The sequence below is a fragment of the Sabethes cyaneus genome, chromosome 1 (genome assembly GCF_943734655.1).
Source record: "Sabethes cyaneus chromosome 1, idSabCyanKW18_F2, whole genome shotgun sequence".
NCBI lineage: Eukaryota > Metazoa > Arthropoda > Insecta > Diptera > Culicidae > Sabethes > Sabethes cyaneus.
In genome coordinates this window covers 161,360,755-161,385,931 of record NC_071353.1, presented here as the reverse complement: position 1 = coordinate 161,385,931, position 25,177 = coordinate 161,360,755, and the positions used below count along the sequence as shown (strand labels likewise).

The 25,177-nt window shown below is 41.0% G+C and overlaps 1 protein-coding gene across 1 annotated transcript in view; it reads right to left on the bottom strand.

Annotated features, from left to right (window-relative positions):
* The window catches only part of LOC128732897 (disintegrin and metalloproteinase domain-containing protein 30), a 439,446-nt gene that overhangs the window by 153,039 nt on the left and 261,230 nt on the right, over positions 1–25,177 (bottom strand). The window contains exon 6 of the mRNA XM_053826334.1: positions 8,910–9,206. Coding sequence (XP_053682309.1) covers positions 8,910–9,206 — 297 coding nt within the window. The remainder of the gene's footprint in view (positions 1–8,909; positions 9,207–25,177) is intronic.

Below are 25,177 nucleotides of genomic sequence, written 5' to 3'. Positions count from 1 at the left end.
TTGGTTACGTCACGTTGATCTCCCTTTTTGTAGATAGGAAAGATCCAAGACTCTGGAAACTTGCGCTATTCGAGCGACATGTTGCATAGCTTTTGCAATGGCTTACATAAAGCTTCGGAACATTTTTTGAGTACAACAGACGGGATTCCATCTAGATTTCAATGTTCTGTGATTTTGGGAATCTTAAATTAGTTGATTTCAAGATTATAGGGATTTAAAGAGCAAGAGTGTCATTACTGTAACCCACTGTGTGCGACAGAATATAATGTTTCTTTTCATTTGACTTTTCCAGTTTACTCATTGCGTCCGATTGTAGGAGATTGTGCACAATCCTACCGCAAAGTGGCTTAACGCTAAGATTGAAGTTGATTGTTTTGGCATCCCATGTGGATTCGGGGATAAAGTCGGATTGTCTTTTTCTTCGGTAAACCCTTGTCAGTTGCCATAATTGGACATCGAATTTTGAGAATGAGAAGGCTTTTGTGGAGTGCTTTAGGAGCAGAATAAGCATTTTTTCGATGCTCTGCTAGTAAGCTCAATTAACAGATGTCAATCCTATTATCCGGTCGGATTTACCCTTAATGTTGACCATAAACGGTTCTATCAAATTGGAAGCCTTGTGTAATAACCAATTATTGAAAACACCTCAACAAGTTGATTCATCCCCCGTTTAGAACAAAGATGTACGAAAAGTGGCTGCAAATTTCGGTGCTCCCGTTTCACCCTCTTCCTCTCGGGAAAATAACTCCTAATCTTCTCGATAATTGATCTCCTTTCGCAATTGCTATAAACTTCAATTTCAACAACCATCACTGCCACCACCACCATCGGCGCGCATTGGCTCGGAGGTGGTGAGGTGTGCTTAACAACCCTCCGCTGGCCGGAAAGACGGAGCTGCTACTGATTGATGCTGATAATGCTACAGCTCTCTTGCTGTAATATTTCACAGCTAATTAAATAAATACCTACGGGATAAAAGATGTACAGCAGCAGACAATGCCGTCAGTAGTAGTGGTATCTTCAGGTCGACTTCATCCGAATTGGCCGTCTCTCGCCAGTAGTCGGCAGATCAAAGCCAGAAACCACAGGAATTTCGATCCCTTCCTCCGTTTCTCCGTGCGTTGTATGGCAACACGGCAACCGGCGTTGTTGTTCGTTCCAATCGGGGGGGCCAGGGCGCTACTAATTATAACCCCAATATTTGCACGCTAACGGGAGGCATTTTTCTACATCCTGCGTCTTGCTTGCCGCCCTAATCTACGTTTCCACTCTCGGTTTGACCCCTCCGGATCGGAACAGCCTCGGCATAACAACAACACTACCAACCAGAAGGAATGCCTTATTAGTTGCCATGATAGAGGAGTTTATTAGGGTACTTTTGCTACGGTTATTGGCTTAATTGTGTGCCTCTTCTCGCCAGTACACAATGGAGAACAACGAAAACAACAGAAGCAGCAGAATCATCGGGAAAAGATAAATGTATTTCTGGCCCCCTCTCCAGGAAGACGGGCGTTGTCATGGCTACCGGTGTGAGCTGGTGTGGACCGTAATTTATGGCTGATAACTTTATGATTTTGATGGGCCTAATTGGTTTAGCATTGTTTCGTTTTGTGCCGCATTGAAAAGTTGCGCTGCCGAAGGCTTCACCGAGTGATACCTCCAAGTGGGTTGAAACAAGCTGGCTTGAATGGGAAACTTATCGGGCGCTTTAATTGGCTGTAGCTGCAAGGCTAGAACGAAACCAATTAGTTCGATTGTTTCGTAAGCTGATTGGCGTTTCCGCTGATGATGACATTCACCGACAATCTCGGTTGCTCTCTAAAGTTTCCACTGACGGTTGAAATGCATGCACGTTAAAAAAATCCAGAAATAGGCTTTAGTCAACCGGAAAATATAAGCCTCCGGCAACGAACGGAACCGGAAACTTAATTTTACGCTGGAGTTGGAAAAACTCCCTCCACGCTTAACTCGCTAATTTTCTCGAAAACTAATTACCCATAACCGTTACCCGTCGCAGTACGGTTCAGCGCTGCTCTCGACGTGTAGCTGAAAACCTAATTTTCAATTTCGCTAACTTTCACTCGCCTCGTCTGTGCGCAACGTGTGCACAATTATCTTTCGTCGACCGGACGCTTTTAGGGACACGAGGCTGACTCGCGTTGAAAGCCATCCTTCCGCCGAACAAGTCAGTGCCTTTTGTGCGAAGCGAAGCGACGAAAGTTGCGTGCGTATCGCAATGCCTGAATTTTCATAATTGCTTTCGGTGCCTCCTCCCCTCCTCTAGCTGGTGCTGGTATTTTTCGATATCGCTAATATGATGACTGACCGGTTCCGGCCCGGGCATAGCAAAGCGGTTAGTGCCTCTGGTGGTCTGGTCGCGAAATGGCTTACGGTTAGCGCTTCCTGTTTGTTACTTTAGCGCTACTAGCGAAAGTGTTAGCTCCCAAAGGATCACAGCCGCGCTGCTGCACGGCAGGCAAGCTGCAACTACAGATTTGGAAATTTTCGTCATCTTTTTCAGGCAGAGTCGGCATTGCCCTAATGAGCGGAAATGTCCACCCGTATTAAGCGACTCTTTAATGTCTCTCTTTAAAACTCTAAGACACATTTGAAACTAATTGTTTAATAAATAATCATGTGACTCCATTAGCTCACGCTTAATTGAGACACATGGTACTTTTCAACTATAAAGAGACAATCAATTAGCAGTAAAGGCAGTAGAGAGTTCGAGATAATTAAAATTGACAACATTTATCAAAACTTTAATATATAAAAGTCAAACGAAATGCGATCATGCAGAATTGGCCCAAAAATAGTTTAATTTCGGTGTACTATTCAGTAGTTGCGATTCATTCCATAAAATTTCATCAATTTCACAAGATTCTTAAAACTATGTATCTAGAAAGTAGAAATTAAAAGAAAACAACAAAGGAGTTGAAAACGAAATAGGGATGACAATCGAAATGGAATGTAAAAGGAAAAAGATTTCAAGAGAAAAGAACTAAAACGCGAAAGGGACAATTAGCCACAATAGCAAAAAAAAACTTAAGGAGGAAGAAAATTAAAGAAAGGCAGAAGCTTAAAAAGGTGCTTGAAAAGAGATAAGCCAAGAGAATGAAAAAAATTAAAATAGCCCATAGATCAATCCAAACCAATAGAAAACCACAAGACAAAACGTGATAAAACGAGAGAACTAAAAGCAAAACAATACAAATCTTAGATAATTCTAGACACAATATCAAATCAAAACAAGACGAGATAAAAAATGGTGGTCGACACAACTCAAGCTGCAATTTAAGTTTTATTACGTTGCTCTAGTGAGTTTTTTGCCCAATTTCTTAAAACCACTAATAAAACTATGAACTCCACTAGAGCTTTCTCGTGACCGCTGCAAAACTTTCTTCCGATAAAAAGGCCCACTCTTCAGAAGGCGTACATAACCTCTTGCTGGGTCAGGCCATAAGTACCAGTAGGTTTATTACACTCTGCTGAAAGCACCAATTAAACCTTTACGCTGCTAGAAGGCAACCACCATAATATAAAAAGCTTGCTGTGCAAACAGCTAAATCCCCAGACAACTGTATTAACTTGAAAATATATATCCTTGAGCAGAAAAGGTAAAGTTTCAGAGTTAGATCATCCTGATCAATTTGATTTACAGCAACCATCATAAAATATCCGTAACAATATATAAATTTTCAACAATTTCCGAAGTTGTGTCGCATATGCGCATTAAATTTTATCTTGTTTGTTGAAACGGTAAGTAACTACAATACGCACCATAATAATTATGCAAGTTTCGAAAGCCTGCATTCTGACATGAAAATCGATTAATAAAAAATTCCTTTCTGCAACACACAGTTTGTTTTAATAAATTGTTGTTTAGCGACTAAAAAGAAACGCTAGAAAACGGCAATATGGCCTTGCATAAAAAAATGATTCCGGAGCTGACCGCTAAAATTCTTCATACTAGCAGCAATAAATCTGTTTGGCCAGGGTGTTACCATAGCAATAGCGCCATAAAACTAACAGATTTATTACGGTTTAACAAGCAACCGCAATAAGATCAACTTAGATTGGTGCACCACTTTATAAGAGGTGTGTCGCAGCCAACCAGTTTTATTGCGATAAAGTAAAGCAAACAAAGTGATTTGGTTTGAGAACAGTTTTTTATGGTTTTATAACCAGCTGTAAATAGCTTACATCTCTTGTTTCGTTTTTATTCTTTTACTACTCAACTAATTTCACACCACCCACCACCAGAAAACTCACTGGAATTTTCATTTGCACTTGGATGAGACGCTTCATTACACTCAACTTAACTGATTACATACACCCTACAAAAAATATGCTGATTATTCCGAGATACGAACCCAAAACCATTCGCTTGTTAAGATAGATTCGCTAACCTTATGGTAGCAGAGTTATGAGTTTTTTAAATAAACGAACGAACCGAACCTGACATTATCAAAGGTTTTTCTATTAAATACTACTACACTCAAGTCGCTTTTTACGCGGATACGTCCCGCGTAAATCAAAACCGCGTAAATTCCGAAATTCGCGTTAAAAAAGGCGTGAATTCCGAAATTCGCGTAAAAAAAAACGGCGTAAATTCCAAAATTCAGGTAAAAAACGCGTAAATTCCGAAATTCGCGTAGAAAAAACCGCGTAAATTCCGAAAATCGCGTAAAAAAACCACGTAAATTCAGAAATTCGCATAAAAAAACCACGTAAATTCAGAAATTCGCATAAAAAAAACCACGTAAATTCCGAAATTCGCGTAAAAATAGTCGCGTAAAAAACAAACCGCGTAAAAAGCGACTTCAGTGTATTTATATTTATTCGCAACAGATACGTATTTCGCCTACGACTTGCAGGCTTCATCAGTGTTTGTTTTCGAACCCGTTTTGAACCTTGCCAGTCGCGAATAAATAAAAATAGTAGAATTAAAAGTTTTCTTTTTGATTTAATTTCAGGCCTCGTATTCTATTAAGACGCTCCAAAAACTTCAGTCGAACGAACCGAAGAAAATTGGAAATCTTCCGTTGGAGGTGCTAGGAAAAAATGGTAACCTTAATTTTTTAAGCACGATTAAATTCCGCGTGATTTCAGAAATTTGTGTAAAAAGGTGTAAATTCTAAAATTTGCCAGAAAACCCGGCAAGAATTCCGAAATACGCGTAAAATGGCCAGGAAAATTTCAAAATTTGTATCAAAATAGTCTTAAGAAAAAAATTACGTGGAAAGCATCGTGTAAAATGCGATCTTAACATATTGTTCTCGTTCATAACTAACTACATGTTCTCGGGCATTTAGATACAATGTTGCCAATCGAGCGAAAAGTCAACGTTGCCTGCACACACGCAAGTGAGTATGAGAAACACAGCATTTACCGCTTACGCCGCCCACGCAAGCATGAAACAAATAGCCACCGTTGCTGTGTGCAGATATTCTGCAACCTACACACTCGCGCACACACATCCTTACATCGTCTTCCTGCATAGCTTATTCGCGAGTCAAATAACTCAAAGGCAGACAGCTGCCCGTGATGCGAAGAGGCGCAAGGGGTACAGGTTTTCCATTATTTCTTCTTTTCTTCTTCATCTTCGCCTCCGATTTTACTCACGGGCGGGAGTGCAAGCGTCCGCGAGAAATCGGCATCTCGGGCTGCAACGAAGAACGAGAGCGACGACCGTAGCTGTTAGCTAAACATACACTCGCAAAAACTCGTCGCAATGCATGAGTAATTACGAGCGAGAGTCCGACGGACGCCGGCCGGCGCGTTCGTGAGGATGAGTACGCGTGTGTGAGAAAATTAGACCACACGAGTGTGGGCTTCGCAATACTGGGTTTAAATGTATATTTTACATTGTTATTTCCTTCTTTTCTTTTATCAAATCCTTTTCCCTCTACTCTTGTAATTTGTTTCTTTTCTTTTGTTTTCTAATTTTCCCCACTATATGTCGGACTCCATTATGCGGCAAAAATGGCTCGATTATCGTTTTTATTCAAAAAAAGGTTGTTGAAACACATTCCAGACTTGTTTTGCCAGCCTTGATACATGTGAGCCACACGCGTACTCATTCTTACGAACGCACCGGTATAAGCGTCCCTTTCGAACTCTCGCTCGTACTTATTCATACATTGCGACGAGTCCGGGCTGCTGAAACCGATTAGTCGCGAAGGTTTGCACTCCCGCCCGTGCGTAGAATCGGAGGCGAGAATAAAGAAGAAGTGTGCGCCCCTATGCCTCACGGGCAGTTGATTGCTCAGCCAGTAGTTATTTGACTCGCGAATAAGCTATGCAGAAACACGATGTGAGGCAGTGCGTGCGCGAGTGTGTAGGTAGCAGAATGCCCGCACAATTGATCATCAGGTGGCCCGATTGATTCTCGATGTTGAACTCGTTGAAATCCATTTTCATCATCAATTTTCTTCTGTATTGAAACGTGCGAGTCTAACTCATTTAGCGTATTCCTCCCTTGATCGATATGACCAAGCCTGTCGCCGAGTTGCATGGCGAAATAATAGTTTTGTACACATACAAAAGGGCTTCTCTGACTCATTCATATGATCTTGATTAATCGATTTAATGCTGGTGGCGTCAATCAGCTTGAGGACTTTCTTTATGTAGCAGAGTTTGACGAGTATTGCTTCCTCAATCATAGATAAATTTGCGGTACAATCAGAAACATCTAGTATCCGGTTACCTTTGGAAATGCATCGCGTATAACCCACTGCGTCGGCGTTAAAGGGGTAGGGTCCGCACCTGCCAAATCCAGATCGAGTAGTATCTTCTGTCACGCCCTGGTCGATGGCTACAATTGTTAACATTCTGCGAAATTAGCACAGCAGTATCCAACAAAACCATATTATCTTCAATCTGCGCTATGTTCCGGTAAGGAATATTCTCAATTTGCATCTTTCCCATTTTGCGCTGGTGTATTGCAGCCTCCGTTAGATCGAAACTTTTCCAAACGTTTGTTTTTTGTTTCATCAACGGAAAAACATTATTTTCCTTCGGCCAACATCTGTAGAGCACACAGTTTTCTGCAGATCTTCCATTTCTAGTATCTGTAATATAGTGCCTAAAGCTGTATATAATCAGCTTTATATTTTTACCTCGTCCATGAATCGCACTTTTGCCCCGTTCGTGAATCGTACTTTTACCCTGCTAGGCGCTTGACGGAGTTTGATTAAATTATGAGAAAGCGAAATGTATACTGTAAATTCTTTTCACCGTATTTTCAAGACAGATATGTGAGTGATGTAAAACGCTGTTACAAATTGTCAACAAGTATACCTGCCAAGTACGCTGCTCCTGTTGATATCGTATTTGCCGTATAACGAAAAATTACATCGAAACCGACCTAAAATAACATTTGCACATAACTCAGCAACTATGTTTCGAAAGCAATCAAAGTTTACGTTAGATTCAAGCTGGCAAAGTAGTTACCCATCCATGCCAGTGGAGTCAATTTACTCGGAATCTGCACCGATAAATCATTGAATCGCACTTTTACCCCTCCCTACTCTATGCACGAAAGAAAAACCGCGTAAATTTAGAAATTTTGCGTTAAAATATCGCGTAAATTTCGAAATATGCGAAATTCAACTTCCAGCTGACCTAAAAAGTAGTCAATCCTTCCAACGTGCATGAATGGATTGGTTGAACGAAAGGAATGTAAATGTAAGTTGAATAAATGAATCAGTTACAGATAAATATTAATTATATAGGAAGGAAATTGTTTATTAAACATGTGGACGATGAAACACCAATTGTAGAAGTTAAAAAGGAGAAATCCTTACTCTACAAGAATTTATGATGTAAATAAATAAAAAAAATCAAAAATTCACGTGAAAACTCCGTATATTTTAAAAAATGCGTAGAGAAAATTGCGATATTTGCGCAAAAACGGGTAATTTCCTAAACATCGTGTAATTTTTTACTACCGTGACTACCCGTAAACCGCGTTAATTTCGAAATATAAGTAGAAAAAACCGCGTAAATTCCGTAATTCGCGCGAAAAACCGCATCAATTTCGAAATTTGCCTTAAAGAACTGCGTGAAACTGTGTAAGTATCTCACAAAAATAGCGCAAATTCCGAAATTCGTACTAAAAACCACGTAAATTTCGAAAATCGAGTAAAAAGATAGGTAAATTCCAAAATTTATGTAAAAAACAGCGTAACATCGAAATATGTGGGAGAAAAATTTGCGCCTGAAAATGATTATTTTGACAAGCTGAACAATTTTTCGAAATAGACCAAAAATATATCGGGGCTTTTGGTACCCGACTGTTTTACTAACTAAACTACCGTCACCCGCTATATTAGGTAGTCTAATATCTAAATTTATTTTATTCTACCAATTCTATCATTTCCGTATAGCGGGTGGCGCTAGTTTAGTCAGTAAAACACTTGCCCCGATAGATTTTTGGTCGGCCTGCGACTGGTTCCCCTCAAATTTCCATTTAAAGTTTGAGTCCCACATATTTCCCATATCGCAATAAGTAAGGATAGATCTATTTCTGACCAACTTCACATTCTAGTAGCAAAGAGTCTACCCGGCCGGGAAGATCTAGTTCAATCGACCACAGTTGTATTCAGATCGGATTAGACAAGTCATAAAATTTAATTTTCATGCCAACTTTGACTTGTACCAGTTGGCTGTAAAATGCGTTCCCAACGAATCTCCCCAGTGTAGATCGTACGTTAGCCCTTGTGGACTTTTCGGATCGCTTGGACTGTGTAGACTAAATTGTACCTCTCGGTTCCCGCGTACACAGTTGCTACCAGCAGCGGTCCGTAGTCTAACTGTTGATTTATGAACTCCATCTGCTACTGCTACATACTACTACTGCTACTACTACTACTACGACTACAGGATGCGTATGCGTAGGTACTTACCAGATCGGCAATATTCGCCACCTGGATGGCATCGTGCACCACCTCGGCCCGGGTGCTGCCGTTGCGCTTCTGAAACATCGCCTTGTCGATGATGAGCGCCGTTTCGATGTACTTGGTGGTTTCGCGCACGTCCCGCCGGTACCGTCCGGCACCGTTCGCGTCCACCGATTCCACCAGGCCCGAGTGGTGGCCACCCTGCCGGCGGATCGACCGCGTCCGCCACTCCAGATTGCCGGAATTAGCACAGCCCTTGTTTGATTTTGTACGTGCCTCGAAGATAACATGTGGATGTTTCTGCTGAAACGAGTCGGTTTTTGGTTGATGGTTTCGGGAATAGGGAAATGAACGGGAGAGAGAAAGAGAGAGAGAGAGCGAGAGCGAGAACGAGACAAAAACCAAAAAACACGATGTGGGGTCAGTGAATGGGTTTTTGGTAATAGAATTCTGCGTTTGAACATACATAACTATTAATGTAGGTTGGTAAATTAGGTTGGTCAATTCGATGCCACTCGCCAGTGGGTGGATTTGAGGCTGGCTGAAAAGAGGGAGAGCAGCTGTGGCCTAGTATCTGAATCATGGCTTCAAATATTACAGACTGAAAAGTTCCGTCCGGTTTGCTCGAAACCAACATCCTATGCAAATCTGGCAGCGAAAACGCTCCAGTCCTGTTTCCAAGATAAACCTCTTCCCAAACTAAACTCAAACAAAAGTTTCGTAACCCCACAAATTAATAGCGTCATAAATTCCAACACCCCTTGCGGCAGTCAACGTCGTCGTCGTCGTCGTCGGGGACGGGGTGAGAGATCCTCCGAAGACCATTTCGGCATTCAGCGCTTGCGATTTGCCTTCCTGCACGTCCTGTCGTTGCTGTCCGGTCCGAGCGACGGTTGTTTCGATCCGGTTCTCGTGCAGCCAGTCACGGACCGAAAAGTAAGCCACTCGTCCGGCCCCATTATTACCCTATAAATTACGCTGTTCGGATGTGAAAATGGTAACTTAAATTGCTTGCCCACAGTTGGAAAGTGTGCGGTCATCCACGACGTTCCCATTCCGGAGAGCGGAGCTCGCAGGAGCCCGTGTAGCTGATGATGTTGTCGAGGCTTTATTTTTTCACCGGTCGCCACTCGCTGCTGCTGGCCGCTTGGAAAATTTCCACCCCGTCCGGGTCGTCCGTCCGTGCGTTCGTCTGCCAAATAATCACATTAAGTTTGAAATTTTTGGAAAATTTATTTTTATTGCTGACCGCTCCCTGTGCCCCCCGGGCAGCCTCCTGATGTCGTTGAGCTTTAATCTTTAATGGGCGACGTTTACCGAGACAAATGACCGGATCGTAATATATAAAAATTAGATAAAACCGAAGAGGGACGACAACTAATTGATTGAGTTCTGCACTCGGACGACAACGACGACGACGACGTTGGGATGTAAATTGAAATTAAAATGCGATTCCGATTGGTTTTTCTTCTTTTCTTTTTTTGCATTCCGTTGCCTGAGGAAAGCTCAGCTTGCAAAGACACACTCGGAGCAGCCGCCAGCCAATGCAGATTCAATTCACCAAGCTGTGAGGGGGAAAACCAAAACCCTCCTTACGCTTTGCCTTCCTCCCATGGTCAGCATCCGTGCTTGATCGTGTAATTACATTCGGTACGATTTTTCTTCTTGCCGCGAGCGAGCGATTTTCATCGAGCTTTCTCGGAGCGGCGAGTTTTCATCTTCAGTTGTCCGATACGAAGTTCTTTTGATTGCACCTAGCCAGCCAGCACCTTTGTGCAGTGTGCACTTTACGCTGATTTGCTCTCCTGCTGCTGCTGCTCGCTTAATAGGATTTGTTTTTAATGGAATCAGTGCTGCTTGCAGGCGCTGAAGACACACAGGACGGACTGAAAGTGAGCCACTTAAATGGTTGTAACATAAAGCACGGATGGATGGGTAAATCCAATCGGATTGAAATATTCAGGATTTCAGTTTTTACTTGAGAGAACCTTTTGGGCTGCGGCGAGGGGCGGGGGATTTTTTCCGATGGAGTTTTCGCCGATAACTCGACTGTTTCATTAAAACTAGTTACAATTAATATTTGTTTCTGGAATAGCAGCAGAACCGTTTGGGTTGATAAATAGTTCAGAAAAATAAGACTTTAGATTATCGGATATCAGATTTTGAAAGAAGCAGAATTTCAGTATGAAAATCACACAAATTGACATATTAAAAGTTAAAAGTTAAAGTTAAAAATATCAAAACAGAGTCACAGTAGGGCCTAAACTAGACAATAGATTGCTGAGAACCAAAACCATGTGCAAAAGCGAGCGAAACTGGGGTCAGTAAATAACCGCAAAAGTAATGAAAATAAATTCCAAACAAAACGAACATCTATCAAAATGTAAGAATTCCTTTGATAATAAAAGAAAACAAAAAAAAGAATGAAAAATAATAGAAAAAGTATTTTTAAAGAGCTAGAACCAACAGAGGTGGGAGAAAAGTCAAAAATGTCACAAAATGAGTCAATCTATTCACATTACTCCAAAACTGATGCAAACTGCAAGTAACCTTCAGGGGAAATTGATGCAAAAATAAGACGAATGTGAGTTAAGAACGAACCATACAAGGAAAGGTATCTAGGGTTCTAAATCTATACCAATAAAAATGAATTTCTGTCTGTCCGTATGTTCCATATAGAATCGAAAACTACTGAACCGAACGGAGTGAAAATTTGCACGTAGAGGTTTTTGGTGTCAGGAATGCTTATAGATCCTTCCCCCCACTAAGAGGGGGGGGGCTCCTATACAAATCTATACCTATAAAAATGGATTTCTGTCTGTCTGCCCGTATGTTCCTTATAGGATCGAAAACTATAGGGGTTTCTGAGGCTAGGGGAGGTTCTTATGATGATTAGAGACCCCTTCCCCCACTAGGAGGGGGGGCTCCCATACAAATGAAACACAAATTTCTGCATAACTTGAGAACTAATCAAGCAAATGGAACAAAACTTTACATGTGGGTGTTTTTGGAGATTTTTTCTATGGTGAATTGAGACCCCTTCCCACATTAGGAGGAGGGGCTCCCATACAAATGAAATACAAATTTCCTCATAACTCCAGAACTAATCAAGCAAATGAAACCAAATTTAACATGTGGGTGTTTTTGTAAGCAAATTTTTTTTCTATGGTGAATTGAGACCCCTCCTCTCGTTAGAAGGGGAATTATGACCCCTCTCCTTTTTAAGAGGAGGGGTCTTCCATACAAATTTCCTCATAACTCGAGAACCAATCAAGCAAATGGAACAAAATTTTACATGTGGGTGTTTTTGGAGACAAGAATTTTTTCTATGGTGAATTGAGACCCCTCCCCACATTAGGAGGGGGGCTCCTATATAAATGAAATACAAATTTCCTCATAACTCGAAAACTAATTAATCAAATGGAACCATATTTGGCATGTGGCGATTTTTGAAAGCGGAATTTTTTTCTATGGTGCTTTGAAACCCCTTCCCCTTCTGAAAGGGGGGGCTCCCAAAGCAATGAAATAAAAATTTGCTCATAACTCGAGCACTAATCAAGCAAATGGAACCAAATTTAGAATGTGGGGGGTTTTGGAGGCAGGGATTCTTTTTTTATTGCGAATTATGACCCCTTTCCCTTTTAAGAGGGGGGGCTCCTACACAAATGAAATATAAATTTCCTCATAACTCAATAACTAATCAACCAAACGGAACGAACTTTGGCATGTGGGGGGTTTTGGAGGCAAGAATTTTTTCGATGGTGATTTAGGACCTCTGTCTTCTTTAAGAAAGGGGGATCCCGTACAAATGAAATACAAATTTCCTCATAACTTCAGACCTAATCAAGTAAATGGAACAAAATTTGGTATGTCGGGGTTTTTGAAGGCAAGAATTTTTTTATGGTGTATTGAAACCCTTCCTCCTTCTAAAAGGGGGGCTCTCATACAAATGAAATACAAATTTGCTCATAACTCGAGAACTAATAAAGCAAATGGAACTAAATTTGGCATGTGGGGATTTCTGATAGCGAATTTTTTTCCTATGGTGCTTTGAGACCCCTTCCCCTTCTGAAAGGGGGGGGGCTCCCATACAAATGAAATACAAATTAGTGCATAACTCATGAACTAATCAAGCAAATGGAACCAAATTTGGCATGTGGAAGTTTTTGAAGGCAAGATATTTTTTATGGCGATTTATGACCTCTTTTCCCTTCAAGAGGGGAGGCTCCTACACAAATGAAATACAAATTTCCTCATAATTCCAGAACTAATCAAGCAAATAGAACAAAATTTGGCATGTGGCGATTTCTGAAAGCGGAATTTTTTCCTATGGTGCTTTGAGACTCCGTCCCCTTCTGAAAGTGGGGAGGGGCTCCCATACGAATGGAACACAAATTTCTGCATAACTCGAGAACTAATAAAGCAAATGGAACTAAATTTGGCATGTGGGGGTTTCTGATAGCGGATTTTTTTCCTATGGTGCTTTGAGACCCCTTCCCATTCTGAAGGGGGGGGGGCTCCTACACAAATAAAACACAAATTTCCGCATAACTCAAGAACTAATCAAGCAAATGGAACCAAATTGGGCATGTGGGGGTTTTTGGAGGCACGCATTTTTTTGTAGTGTACTGAGACCCTTCCTCCTTCTAAGACAAAATAATTACAAATTTGCTCATAACTCGAGCATAACGCGAGCTCGTTATAAAGCAAATGGAGCAAAATTTGGCATGTGGAGGTTTTCGGAGGCAGGAATTTTTTTCATGGCGAATTATGACCCCTCGCCCCTTTGAGAGGGGGGGTTCCTACACAAATGAAATACAAATTTCCTCATAACTCAAGAACTAATGGAGCAAATGGAACCAAATTTGGCATGTGGGGGTTTTTGGAGGCAAGATATTTTTTATGAAGTACTGAGAACCTTCCTCCTTCTAAGAGGGGGAGGGCTCTCATACAAATGAAACAAAAATTGCTGCATAACTCGAGAACTAATGAAGTAAATGGAACCAAATTTGGCATGTGAGGGATCTGTGCTTTCACGAACGGAGAGAAATAAGAAAACTTTAACTGAAAAAATCCAATTTGTCAAGGAGATTACAGGTACAGTTGGATTTCGAATTTGGCATGGTTCGATTTTCGCATGCCTCGATTTTGGCAACAAAAGTATTCGTTTTTGGCAACACAAGATATTTCACTTCTAAAAATATGCTTAAATATCAATCAGTTTCTGCATACATGCTTTAAATGACGAAAAAATGATGCCCTCAGTATGTTCATAAAAAAAAGTTATGTGGTTTCGAACAACATTTTTTGCCGTAGAACTACGTCTTACCGCAAGGTGTCAATAACTTATTTGCACTGGACGGATAGCCCTTGGCGGACTTTTTAAACATAAAATGGTTGCAATCGTTGATTAATGATATTTAGTCAATTTCTAAAGCATTTACCTTATTTTTTTCATATCGAAAAAGGGTCTCGATTTTGGCAACATAGGCGACAACAATTTATTGCCAAATTCGAAATTCTACGCTAATTCAAAAGTTCGTAACCACAAAACCGATTGTTTCCGATAAGCGTTTATCAAAAAACACAAAAAAAATTGAATTTCCGAAGGATCGATTTTTCTGCGCTAGATCAGCACTTGCTCTCTATTGATTGGAGGGCGGACTTTACTGGAGTATAACGATGTGGATGAGACGGCATCGGAGTTTTGTGAAACTATTTCGCGATGGTTGAGCTCCAATGTACCTCTTGTGAAACGACCGGCTTCGCCTGCACCCCTTAGTTTCTTAGGCAATTGAAAAAGGAGCGCAACCGAGCACATCGGAAACGTAAAACAATGCTGACACAGCACAACTTTAAACGTACTAGTGACGAATATCGCCGTTTGAATGCGGTTCTGTATAAATCATATGTCCTGCGTGTGCAAACCGATCGTCGGAAACAACCGAAAAACTTTTGGAACTTCCCACATGTGCCTTGACGGAATCGAATCCACTACCGTTTCTGTTTCTTGTGAGCTGTTTGCAAACTTCTTCTCATCTGTGTTCGCCAATAAAACAGCCTCTGATCGAGATGCACAAACCGCTGCTTCATACGTTCCAGCTGATTTGGTCGACTTGAATGTGGTTGAGATTACTGCCGACATGATAATAACCGCTGCAAAAAAACTGAAGCGTTCTTCTCTTGAATCGCTGTATTGTACCGATGGTTGTTCCTTTACGCATTATTTTTAACAAATCATTCGAACAAGCTAAATTCCCGAATATTTGGAAGGAGTCGTTTATATTCCCAGTGTATAAAAAAAGGCGACCGCCGGAAGGTTAGGAACTATCGCGGAATTACTAATTTGTCTGCCGCGTCAAAATTGTTCGAAATAATTGTTAGCAGTATGATGTTGTCGCGTACAAAAAACTACATATCTCCAGTTCAGCATGGCTTCATGCCTGGCCGTTCCGTTTGTACGAATTTAATGGAGTTTACCTCTACCTGCATTTCGCAAATAGAGAATAAGAAGCAAGTGGACGTAATCTACACGGACTTGAAAGCAGCTTTTGATCGAATTGACCATACAATATAATTGCATAAACTTTTTCAACTCGGTGCATCTCAACAATTAGTGCAATGGCTCAGCTCGTACTTGCGTGACAGGGTATTGCGCGTGAAGCTTGGCTCGTATATTTCTGCGCAACTCACCAATACCTCAGGTGTTCCGCAAGGTAGCAATATGGGACCACTGCTTTTTTCACTGTTTTTCAACGACGTCACGTTGCAATTGGATATCGGATGCAGACTTGTGTACGCTGACGACTTGAAACTGTTTCTACCTGTTGGAAAAACTGACGATTGTTGCCACCTGCAAGCGTTACTTTTGATACATTTGTTGATTGGTGTAAACGAAACTGGCTCACACTAAGTGTGGCAAAATGTGAGGTGATAAGTTTCTACTGCATTAAAACCCCGATTGTATTCAACTATCAGATTGAGGAGTCTGAGCTGCGCAGAGTAGACCACGTTAGCGACCTTGGTGTGCTACTTGATACTAAACTAACATTCGAGCTGCATCGTGAATCGATAGTTTCGAAGGCAATGCGTCAGCTCGGCTTTATTTCGAAAATTGGTCGGAACTTTAACGATCCTCATCGAAGCATCGAACGAGTGCAAAGAAAATTCATCCGGCTTGCTTTGCGACATCTACCTTGGCGCAATCCCGAGAACCTCCCGATCCAGATCGATGCCGTTTACTTTATCTTGACTCATTAGATTACCGACGAAGAACCCAGCAGGCTGTATTCGTAGCTAAAGTCATCCATGGCGAAATCGATTCTCCCAGGGTTTTGTCACTACTGGATTTTCGTGCTTTACAACGGACTCTACGTTCTATTGGCCTACTACAAGTTCCATTCCATCGCACTGTTTTTGAATATAATGAACCAGTTACCGCATGTATTAAAAACTTTTTGAAAGTTGAAGAGTTATTTGACTTCGATGAGCCTTCGAATAATTTTTGCAGAAGATAAAAGCCTCCAATCTGTTATAGTAGTTGGATTTCATGTAGACATTAGTCAGATGAATTACAAATATCTATACCTATAAAGAAGGATTTCTGTCTGTCTGTCTGTCTGTCCGTATGTTCCTTATAGAATCGAAAACTACTGAACCAATCGGCATGAAAATATGCAAGAGGTGGTTTATTGGGGCCAGGAAAGGTTTTAGTGACGGTTAGAAACCCCTCCCCCCACTAAGAGGGGGGGCTCCCATACAAATGAAACACAAATTTCTGCATAACTCGACAACTAATCAAGCAAATACAACAAAATTTGGCATGTGGGTGTTTTCGGTGACAAGAATTTATTCTATGGTAAATTGAGACCCCTCCCCTCTTTATAAGGGGAATTATAACTCCTCTCCTCTTTAAAAGGGGGGCTTCCATACAAATTTCCTCATAACTCGAGAACTAATCAAGCAAATGGAACCAAATTTGGCATGTGAAGGTTTTCGAGGGCAAGAATATTTTCTATAGTAAATTAGGATCCCTCCCCACTTTAAGAAGGGGGCTCCTGTACCAAAGAAACACAATTTTCCTCATAACTCGAGAACTAATCAAGCAAATGGAACCAAATTTGGCATGTGAAGGTTTTCGAGGGCAAGAATATTTTCTATAGTAAATTAGGACCCCTCCCCACTTTAAGAGGGGGTAGCTCCTGTACCAAAGAAACACAATTTTTCTCATAACTCGGGAAATAATTAAGCAAATGGAACCAAATTTGGCATGTGGGTGTTTTTGGAGACAAAATTTTTTTCTATGATGAATTGGGACCCCTCCCCGTTTTAGGAAGGGGGTTCCTATACACATGAAATACAAATTTCCTCATAACTGAAGAACTAATCAAGCAAATGGAACAAAATTTGGCATGTGAAAGTTTTCGAGGGCAAGAATATTTTCTATGGTAAATAAGGACCCCTCTCCACTTTAAGAGGAGGGGCTCCTATACAAGCGAAATACAAATTTCCTCATAACTCGAGAACTAATCAAGCAAATGGAACAAAATTTGGCACGTGGGTGTTTTTGGAGACAATTTGTTTTCTATGATGAATTGGGACCCCTCCCCACTTTAGAAAGGGGGGCTCCTATACAAATTAAATGCAAATTTGCTCATAACTCGAGAATTAATCAAGCAAATGGAAACAAATTTGGCATGTGAAAGTTTTCGAGGGCAAGAATATTTTCTATGGTAAATAAGGACCCCTCTCCACTTTAAGAGGAGGGGCTCCTATACAAACGAAATACAAATTTCCTCATAACTCGAGAACTAATCAAGCAAATGGAACCAAATTTGGCACGTGGGTGTTTTTGGAGACAAACATTTTTTCTATGATGAATTGGGACCCCTCCCCACTTTAAGAGGGAGTGCTTCTACACAAATAAAATACAAATTTCCTAATAAATCGAGAACTAATCAAGCAAATGGAACCAAATTTGACATGTAAGTGGCTTTGGACGCAAGATATTTTTCTATGGTGAATTGAGACCCCTCTCTTCTTTAGAAAGCGAGTTATGGCCCATCTCCCCTTTAAGAGGGTGGGCTTCCATACAAATGAAATGCAAATTTCCTCTTATCTCGAGAACTACTCAATCAAATGGAACCAAATTTGGCATGTGGGAGTTTTAGATGGCAGAAATTTTTTCTATGGTGAATTACGACCCCTTCCCCTTTTAAGAGGGGAGCTCCCATACAAATGAAATTCAAATTTCCTTATAACTTGAGAACTAATCAAGCAAATTTGGCATGTGGGAGATTTTGGAGTCTTGAATTTATTTTACGATAGTTAGAGACCTCTCACCCCTGTGGTAGGGGGATATGGACTCTCATACAAATAAAACAGAAATTTTTGCGAAACTCAAAAACTAATCGAACTCGAGAAATTCGAGACTCTTCCATAAAACATTAGTCAATACAAGACCACAAAAACTATCTATAGTAACACTAGATCATTCAGGACGAGACGGTCGCGAGTGTTGCCGGTGACCCGCCGTCGGAAGCGCCGCCCACTGGGGGGCTTGCAAAACTCGAGATTGTGACAAAGATCATCCGAGATTCATGATTTATGTACAACACAGGTTAATTTGTGGCAATACGAAGTTTGTCGGGTCAGCTAGTAAATAAATCTATATATATAAAATTGAAATGCTGTTCGTGTGTCCGGTATAGACTCGCAAACCGGTCGACGGATTTTGATGAAACTTAGCATACACATTGCGTTTGATGTGAGGAATGTTGTTAGCATGGTTTGAGACCCCTCCCCCCTCTAGAAGGGGGGGCTCCCATACAAATGGAACACAAATTTCTTCATAACTCGAGAATTAATCAAGCAAATGGAACCAAATTTGGCATGTGAGGGTTTTTGGAGGTAGAAATTTTTTCTAGGGTAGATTGAAAACCCCCCTTCCTCTAAGAGGGGGGGCTCCCATACAAATAAAACCAAAATTTTCTGATAACTTGACTACTAATCAAGCAAATGGAACCAAATTTGGCATGTGGTGGTTTCTAGAGACAGGATTTATTTCTACGGTTGTTTGAGACCCCTCCCCTTCTAGAAGGGGGGGGGGGCTCCCATACAAATGAAACACAAATTTCTTCATAACTCGGAAACTAATTAAGCAAATGGAACCAAATTTGGCATGTGAAGGTTTTTGGAGGCCGAAATTTTTTCTATGGTAGATTGACAACCCTCCTTCCTCTAAGAGGGGGGGGGGCTCCCATTTAAATAAAGCCAAAATTTCCTCATAACTTGACTATTAATCAAGCAAATGGAACCAAATTTGGCATGTGGGGGTTTCTAAAGACAGGATTTTTTTCAATGGTTGTTTGAGACCCCTCTTCCTCTAGAAGGGGGGGCTCCCATACAAATGAAACACAAATTCCTTCATAACTCGGGAACTAATCAAGCAAATGGAACCAAATTTGGCAAGTGAAGGTTTTTGGAGGTAGAATTTTTTTCTATGGTAGATTGAGAATCCTCCTTCTTCTAAGAGGGGGGTTGCCATACAAATAAAACAAAAAATTTCATCATAACTTGGGGGTTACTGGAGGCAAAATTTTTTTCTATGGCGTATTGTGATTCCTCTCCCCTCTGTAAGGGGGGATGGCTCTCATACAAATTAAACAGAATTTTTTGCAATATTCAAAAAGTAATCGAACTCGCGAGTGTTGCCGTCCATACTAAAATATAAGATAAATTTGGAACAAAATTGTTAAGAATAAATCGGTGAAGCCATGATAATGGGTCAAATTAAATAGAAGTAAGATAATATAGTACTTATTTTAAAAACAAAATTGAAAAGAAAATACATTGTTAAAATGAAAATATGAAGAAAATAATGTTGAGGTTACACTAAGTTTATTGTTTCTGACCAGTTTTCAACTGATTTCAATCGAATTGCACTGATATTTTATTACGATTTTGCCAACATTACCATTTTAAGGGTTGGTAATAAAACCTAAATCGTTACGTTGGACTTGCTGCTCGAGTCACAAATGCTTATGCGTTGGATTAGAAATTTGCGGCAAGATTAAGGAATATCATGGGTTGTCAACAAGAAAGCTCTTGGTTGCAAGATTACAATTAATCAATTCTTCAAGATTATGCATGTACCATCTTTTTAGAATGGCGTAGCAACGCGCGCCGGGTCCTCTAGTAAATAAATAAATATCGTCAAGATTAGAGAAATTTTTTGTTAATTTTTTTCAACTTCGCGTTTTCTCGACATGATGTTTTCTACTTTGAAGTAAAATTGAGGTTAGGACAGAGAGATCGATATCTAGCCAAGCACATTGTATACACAAGCGTTATATTGGTACACAAACCTCACACGTTTTGACAGTAAATCGAAAAGACACGATTGGTTGCAGGTTGATAATTGGCGGAGGTAATACGTAGGAAGACCACACTCGTGCAAGGAACCAGCATTACCAGAACATGTTTCCAGAAAAGTTTCCCCTTCAACCATCTGCCGCCGAAAAAAAAATCCATCATTTTCATCATGAACATTGTTGCAGTAGTTGCTAGCCGCTTCATAACTGTGCAACGAAGTCCACAGCCCGTCCTGCTCGGAACAGACAGGTTGAACGATCTGCAGGATAACGTCAGTTACAGTACACATTCCGATCGAATCGAATTTAAACCAATAAAACGGACCCACGCGGACAGAATTCACAGATGGATGAGGCACGGCCGCGGCGGGTCCAAAAAACGAACGTAGTTCTTTCTCTTCTTCACCGCCATGAGGAGTAGTAGGTGGGGGGTTGAAAAACTTTTGCCCGTCTCAAAATTACCTTCTCCCTACACTGACGCGACTGTTCTGCTTACCTACAGTCAGTGTATGGGCGATTACAAGCGGAGCCAAAGTTCCGTTTAAACTCATTACGTTCGCTTCGCTAACGCCAGCAGCGCCAGTGCTGTGAAATTTTTCAAATCCGTCAGACGATAGCGGGTGGGGTGAGGGGGGATAAACTTTTTCCGTAAGTTGTTTTCTTCACGCCTGACGTTCGCTGTAAGCCGAAAAGTTTCGCCCGGTTTCGTGCGCACTCGCACGGTGTGCTTTTTATTTTCGAGCACTGCAACTTACTATTTATTATTCATATTTATTCTTCTTTTTTCGGGAGATTCCTTCCGTGCGGGAAAATGGACAACTTTATTGCTTCAGCTTTTGGTTGGAAAGCCGGGGGAAGGTGTAGCAGTTAGTCGTACAGACGGCAGAACGACCGGGGCTGTAAATTAATACCTGTTTTTCTTTTAGTGGGTAAGTTTGTATAATTTATGTAAATTACTCACATTCTCAGGTGAGTTCGGTGGAAAAAGTGGGTGGGGTGTCGGAACACCTCGAACTCGACAGGCAGGCACAGCGAGCACTGGCAACGGAGCATGAGTTAAATTTACCTCAACGGGTTCTTTGAGAGTTCCGGTTTGTCTTGGTAACCGCACCGAGAGCAGATGCAGAAGCACCAGCAGGTGCTCAATTTATCATCAAGCGGTTCAGAAATCCTCCCGCGACGTACCATATTATCGTTTGTGTGGCACGGTGAGTGAAGTTTGGTTATGCTTCGGGGAAAAACTTTTCCACCGTCGTCGAAGAAAACTGAAGCCACAGCTTTTACCTTGTCCATAAGTTATGGTTGAATTGACAGATTCGGAAAAATCGTTCCGAACATGGCAACGAAATCCAACGACAGCTCAACTTTGAAACAATGTCGCCTTGAGTAACTTCAGTACTCCTCAACAGGAACCTTTTCTTCTAACCCGCTTCAGTTGTGATGTGCAGTCACACATTTTGGCGACTGCATTTTCGCTGCCAATCGAGTGAGCTATACTCGAGAACATCCTTGCGAACACCCGGCCACTAGCTGGTGAAACACTTTCGGGCTCGGGAATGTGTCGATGACAAAATTGGCATAAATTTGTGTTGCCCCGGTATGCAGAACACAAAACAGATGTTGTCAACTGCTGATGCGGCTGCAGCTTGGCATCAAAATTATTATTTTCACAAACGCTGGCACCGTTGACACTCATTTTAGTCAGCTTCTTTAAAACGAAACGACAATGTTGTCTAGTTTCCGACGTTTCGTTCAACTCTGAAGGCGCTTTTTGAGCAGCAGTTAATTCACACAATGAGCTGTTCATTGCTAATCATTCGAGGTGTCATTTCTTGGATTTGGAAATAATCAACTATTTTGTAACAATTTCCTAGCTCTTACAGGGTGCTCTAGTAAGACAAACCGAAAAAGTTCGAAACGTTACAAGGGATCACAATCTACCATACAGTACAATTCGGCGTTATTTTTGGAAACCACCCAAAACTTATTAGCCAGTGCCAAATACATTTCTTCTTCCTGAACTTACTTTACTTAGTTGGCTTGCCGTCCTAAGACAAAGCCTGATGAGCAAAGTTTCGCCAATGCACTTAGTGTTGTGGGTTGTGAGCCAACGCTTCCCAATTCCTCAGACACTGTGTACTCTCCGCCAGATCTCGCTCCACCTAGTCTAACCATCTTGCTCGCTGCGCCCCTGGTTGTCTTATTCCTACCGGATTTGTGGCAAATACCATCTTTGCAGGGTAGTTGTCCGGCATTCTTGCCACTTGCCCTGCCTATCGTATCCGTTTAGCTTTAGTCGCCTTTTGTATACTTGGTTTGCCATAGAGACTATCACCTTGATGAAGCCCGCTGTGTGATCCTTGACAATCTACACGAAATCCGAACACAGTACTGAGTACCATCTATCATAGATTGAATCAGTTTGATGAGCTTCCTAAAGAAAAAGCTAAACTCAGATAGTTGCTAAGTACAGTACAAGATAAACAAGATCCCTAAATCGCACACACACGCCCATTTTTATCGAAAAAAAACCAATTTTGTTTTACTGACCCATAATACTGGGAACATTGACCATACTGGCAATAGAATATGCTTACATTTTGTTGTTCTGCAAAAAAGTGTGTGATTTTGGAACAAGACTGTCTACAGAACATCTAAATATTATATATTTAAGGTACCCCGGGGCAAGTGGGAATACGGGGTAAGTGGGAACGAAGCTCATAACTCTCTTCAACCTCATTTTCTCCAACCATATCTTTCTAGAAATGAAACATACAGCTCAACGCATGTATTAAAATTATAGATTATTTATAATTGGCATTCGAAACACTAAAATTGAACTTTATGTTTGGGCGTTCTTTTCAATTTGCGTTGTAAGTTTGACGCACTTGGCTTAACGAGGGCGATTGTTACCACGAAACTATATGACGCCCCTCGTTTTGGCTACAGACAAGGCTCTTATATATAGACTAGTTGAGCCCGAATCTTACGATCCGGAAAATATAAATGTCTGTTCAGAATTCAGAAAACTGCGGATACATTCCATTGGCCAGTGTTTGCGAAGATGTTTAATCTTTGTATTAGTTCTTTGAGTTCTTATATTACATAATATAGCTCTAAGAAGTTGTACTTTAGAGCCAGCCGGAAACTGAAACGAATAGTTTTTATGGTCGTACTGGATTTTATTTAACTGAATAAAACCTTCTGGCTCTTTGCAACATTTATGTAGTCTGATTAGAGTAAACTGTTACTTAGAAAATTCTTGATCGTTTGCTCTCGTTTTTTAAAATTTTGCGACTTGGTCCGGTCTGATTTAACACCGACCATATGATATCGCGACAAGCAATCGAGTTGAGCAGGCGAGTCGAGCAGTCGAATTAAGCAATCGAGTCAAGCAGTTGGGTCGAGCAGTCGAGTCGAACAGTCAAGTAGATCAGTCTAGTCGATCAGTTAAATCAAGCGTTCAGTCAAGCAGTCCGGACGAGCAGTTGAATCGAGTGGTCGAGTCGAGCAGTCAAGTCGAGCAATTAAATCGAGCAGTACAGTCGAGCAGTTTAATTGAGCAGTTAAGTCGAGTAGTCCAGTCGAGCAGTTGAATCGAGTAGTCTAATCGAGCAGTCGAATCGAATGGTTTAGTCAAGCAGTCAGGTCAAGCGGTTAAATCGAGCAGTTCATTCGAGCAGTCGAGTCAAACAGTTGAGTCGAGTAGTCCAGTCGAACAGTTTATTCGAGCAGCTGAGTTGAGCAGTCGAGTCGAGTAGTCCAGTCGAGCAGTTGAATCGAGCAGTTAAGTCGAGCTGTCGAATCAAACAAAAGGCAAGCTGTTGAGTCGAGCAATCAAATCGAGCAGTCTAATCGACCAGTCCAGTCGAGCAGTCTAGTCAACCAGTTGAGCAATCGAGCAGTGCAGCAGTCGACCAGTGAGGGACTGAGAATACAACTCATTGCTAAGAAAGCATGACGTCCTGCCAGGGACCTGTTTTTAGTTACCGATAAGGCTCTTATGACGTCCCGTCAGAGACCTGGTTTTCGGTACAGACACAAGCCTCTTATATAAATAGATTCTTAGACCTTTGCAAAGATGTATTTAGATACCTTTTCAAACGGAAATTATGAGCGAATGCCAAAAAGCGGCCCAACTACGACGACATTCCCCTACAAATTCGACTATTTGGTGATTTTCGAATCTTTTCTGTTTAGTTTGTTGATATGGTTAGGACCTGTGTTACGCTTATAAAATTGTTTAGCTCTAATTTGTCGCATTTTTTATCTGTTGGTTTCTTATCGCTTTGTATTACAGTAGGATTTCGAATTTGCCAACAAATGTGTCGCCTATGTTGCCAAAATCGAAACCGTGCCAAAATCGAGACCCTTTTTTGATATGAAAAAATTATTGAATGTAAGTGCGTTAGAAATTGACTAAATGTTATTAATCAACGATTGCAACCTTTTTATGTTTACAAAATCCGCTAAGAGCTATCTGTGCGGTGCAAGTAAGTTTTTGGCGATCTGCGGTAAGACGTAGTCCTACGGCAATAAAAATATTATTGTTCGAGACCGCAAACTTTTTTTCATGAATACACTTAGGGCAATATTTTTTTCATCATTTAAAGTATGTATGCAGAAACTGACTGATATTTAAGTATATTTTTGGAAGTAAAATATTTTGTGTTGCCAAAATCGAGGCATGCCAAAATCGAACCATGCCAAATTTGAAATCCAACTGTATTAAACTACGGGTGGTTTAAATGAGTTTTGTTACTTTTATTTAAATTATTTTATTCAATTTTACACTTTTGTTCGACTCATTATGAGTTCTCGCTTCTAGTATACTCTTCTGACTTTAAGTCAACTCACTAGATAGGGTACAGGAGGGTATTTTCAGCAGGTTTCTAAATTCAG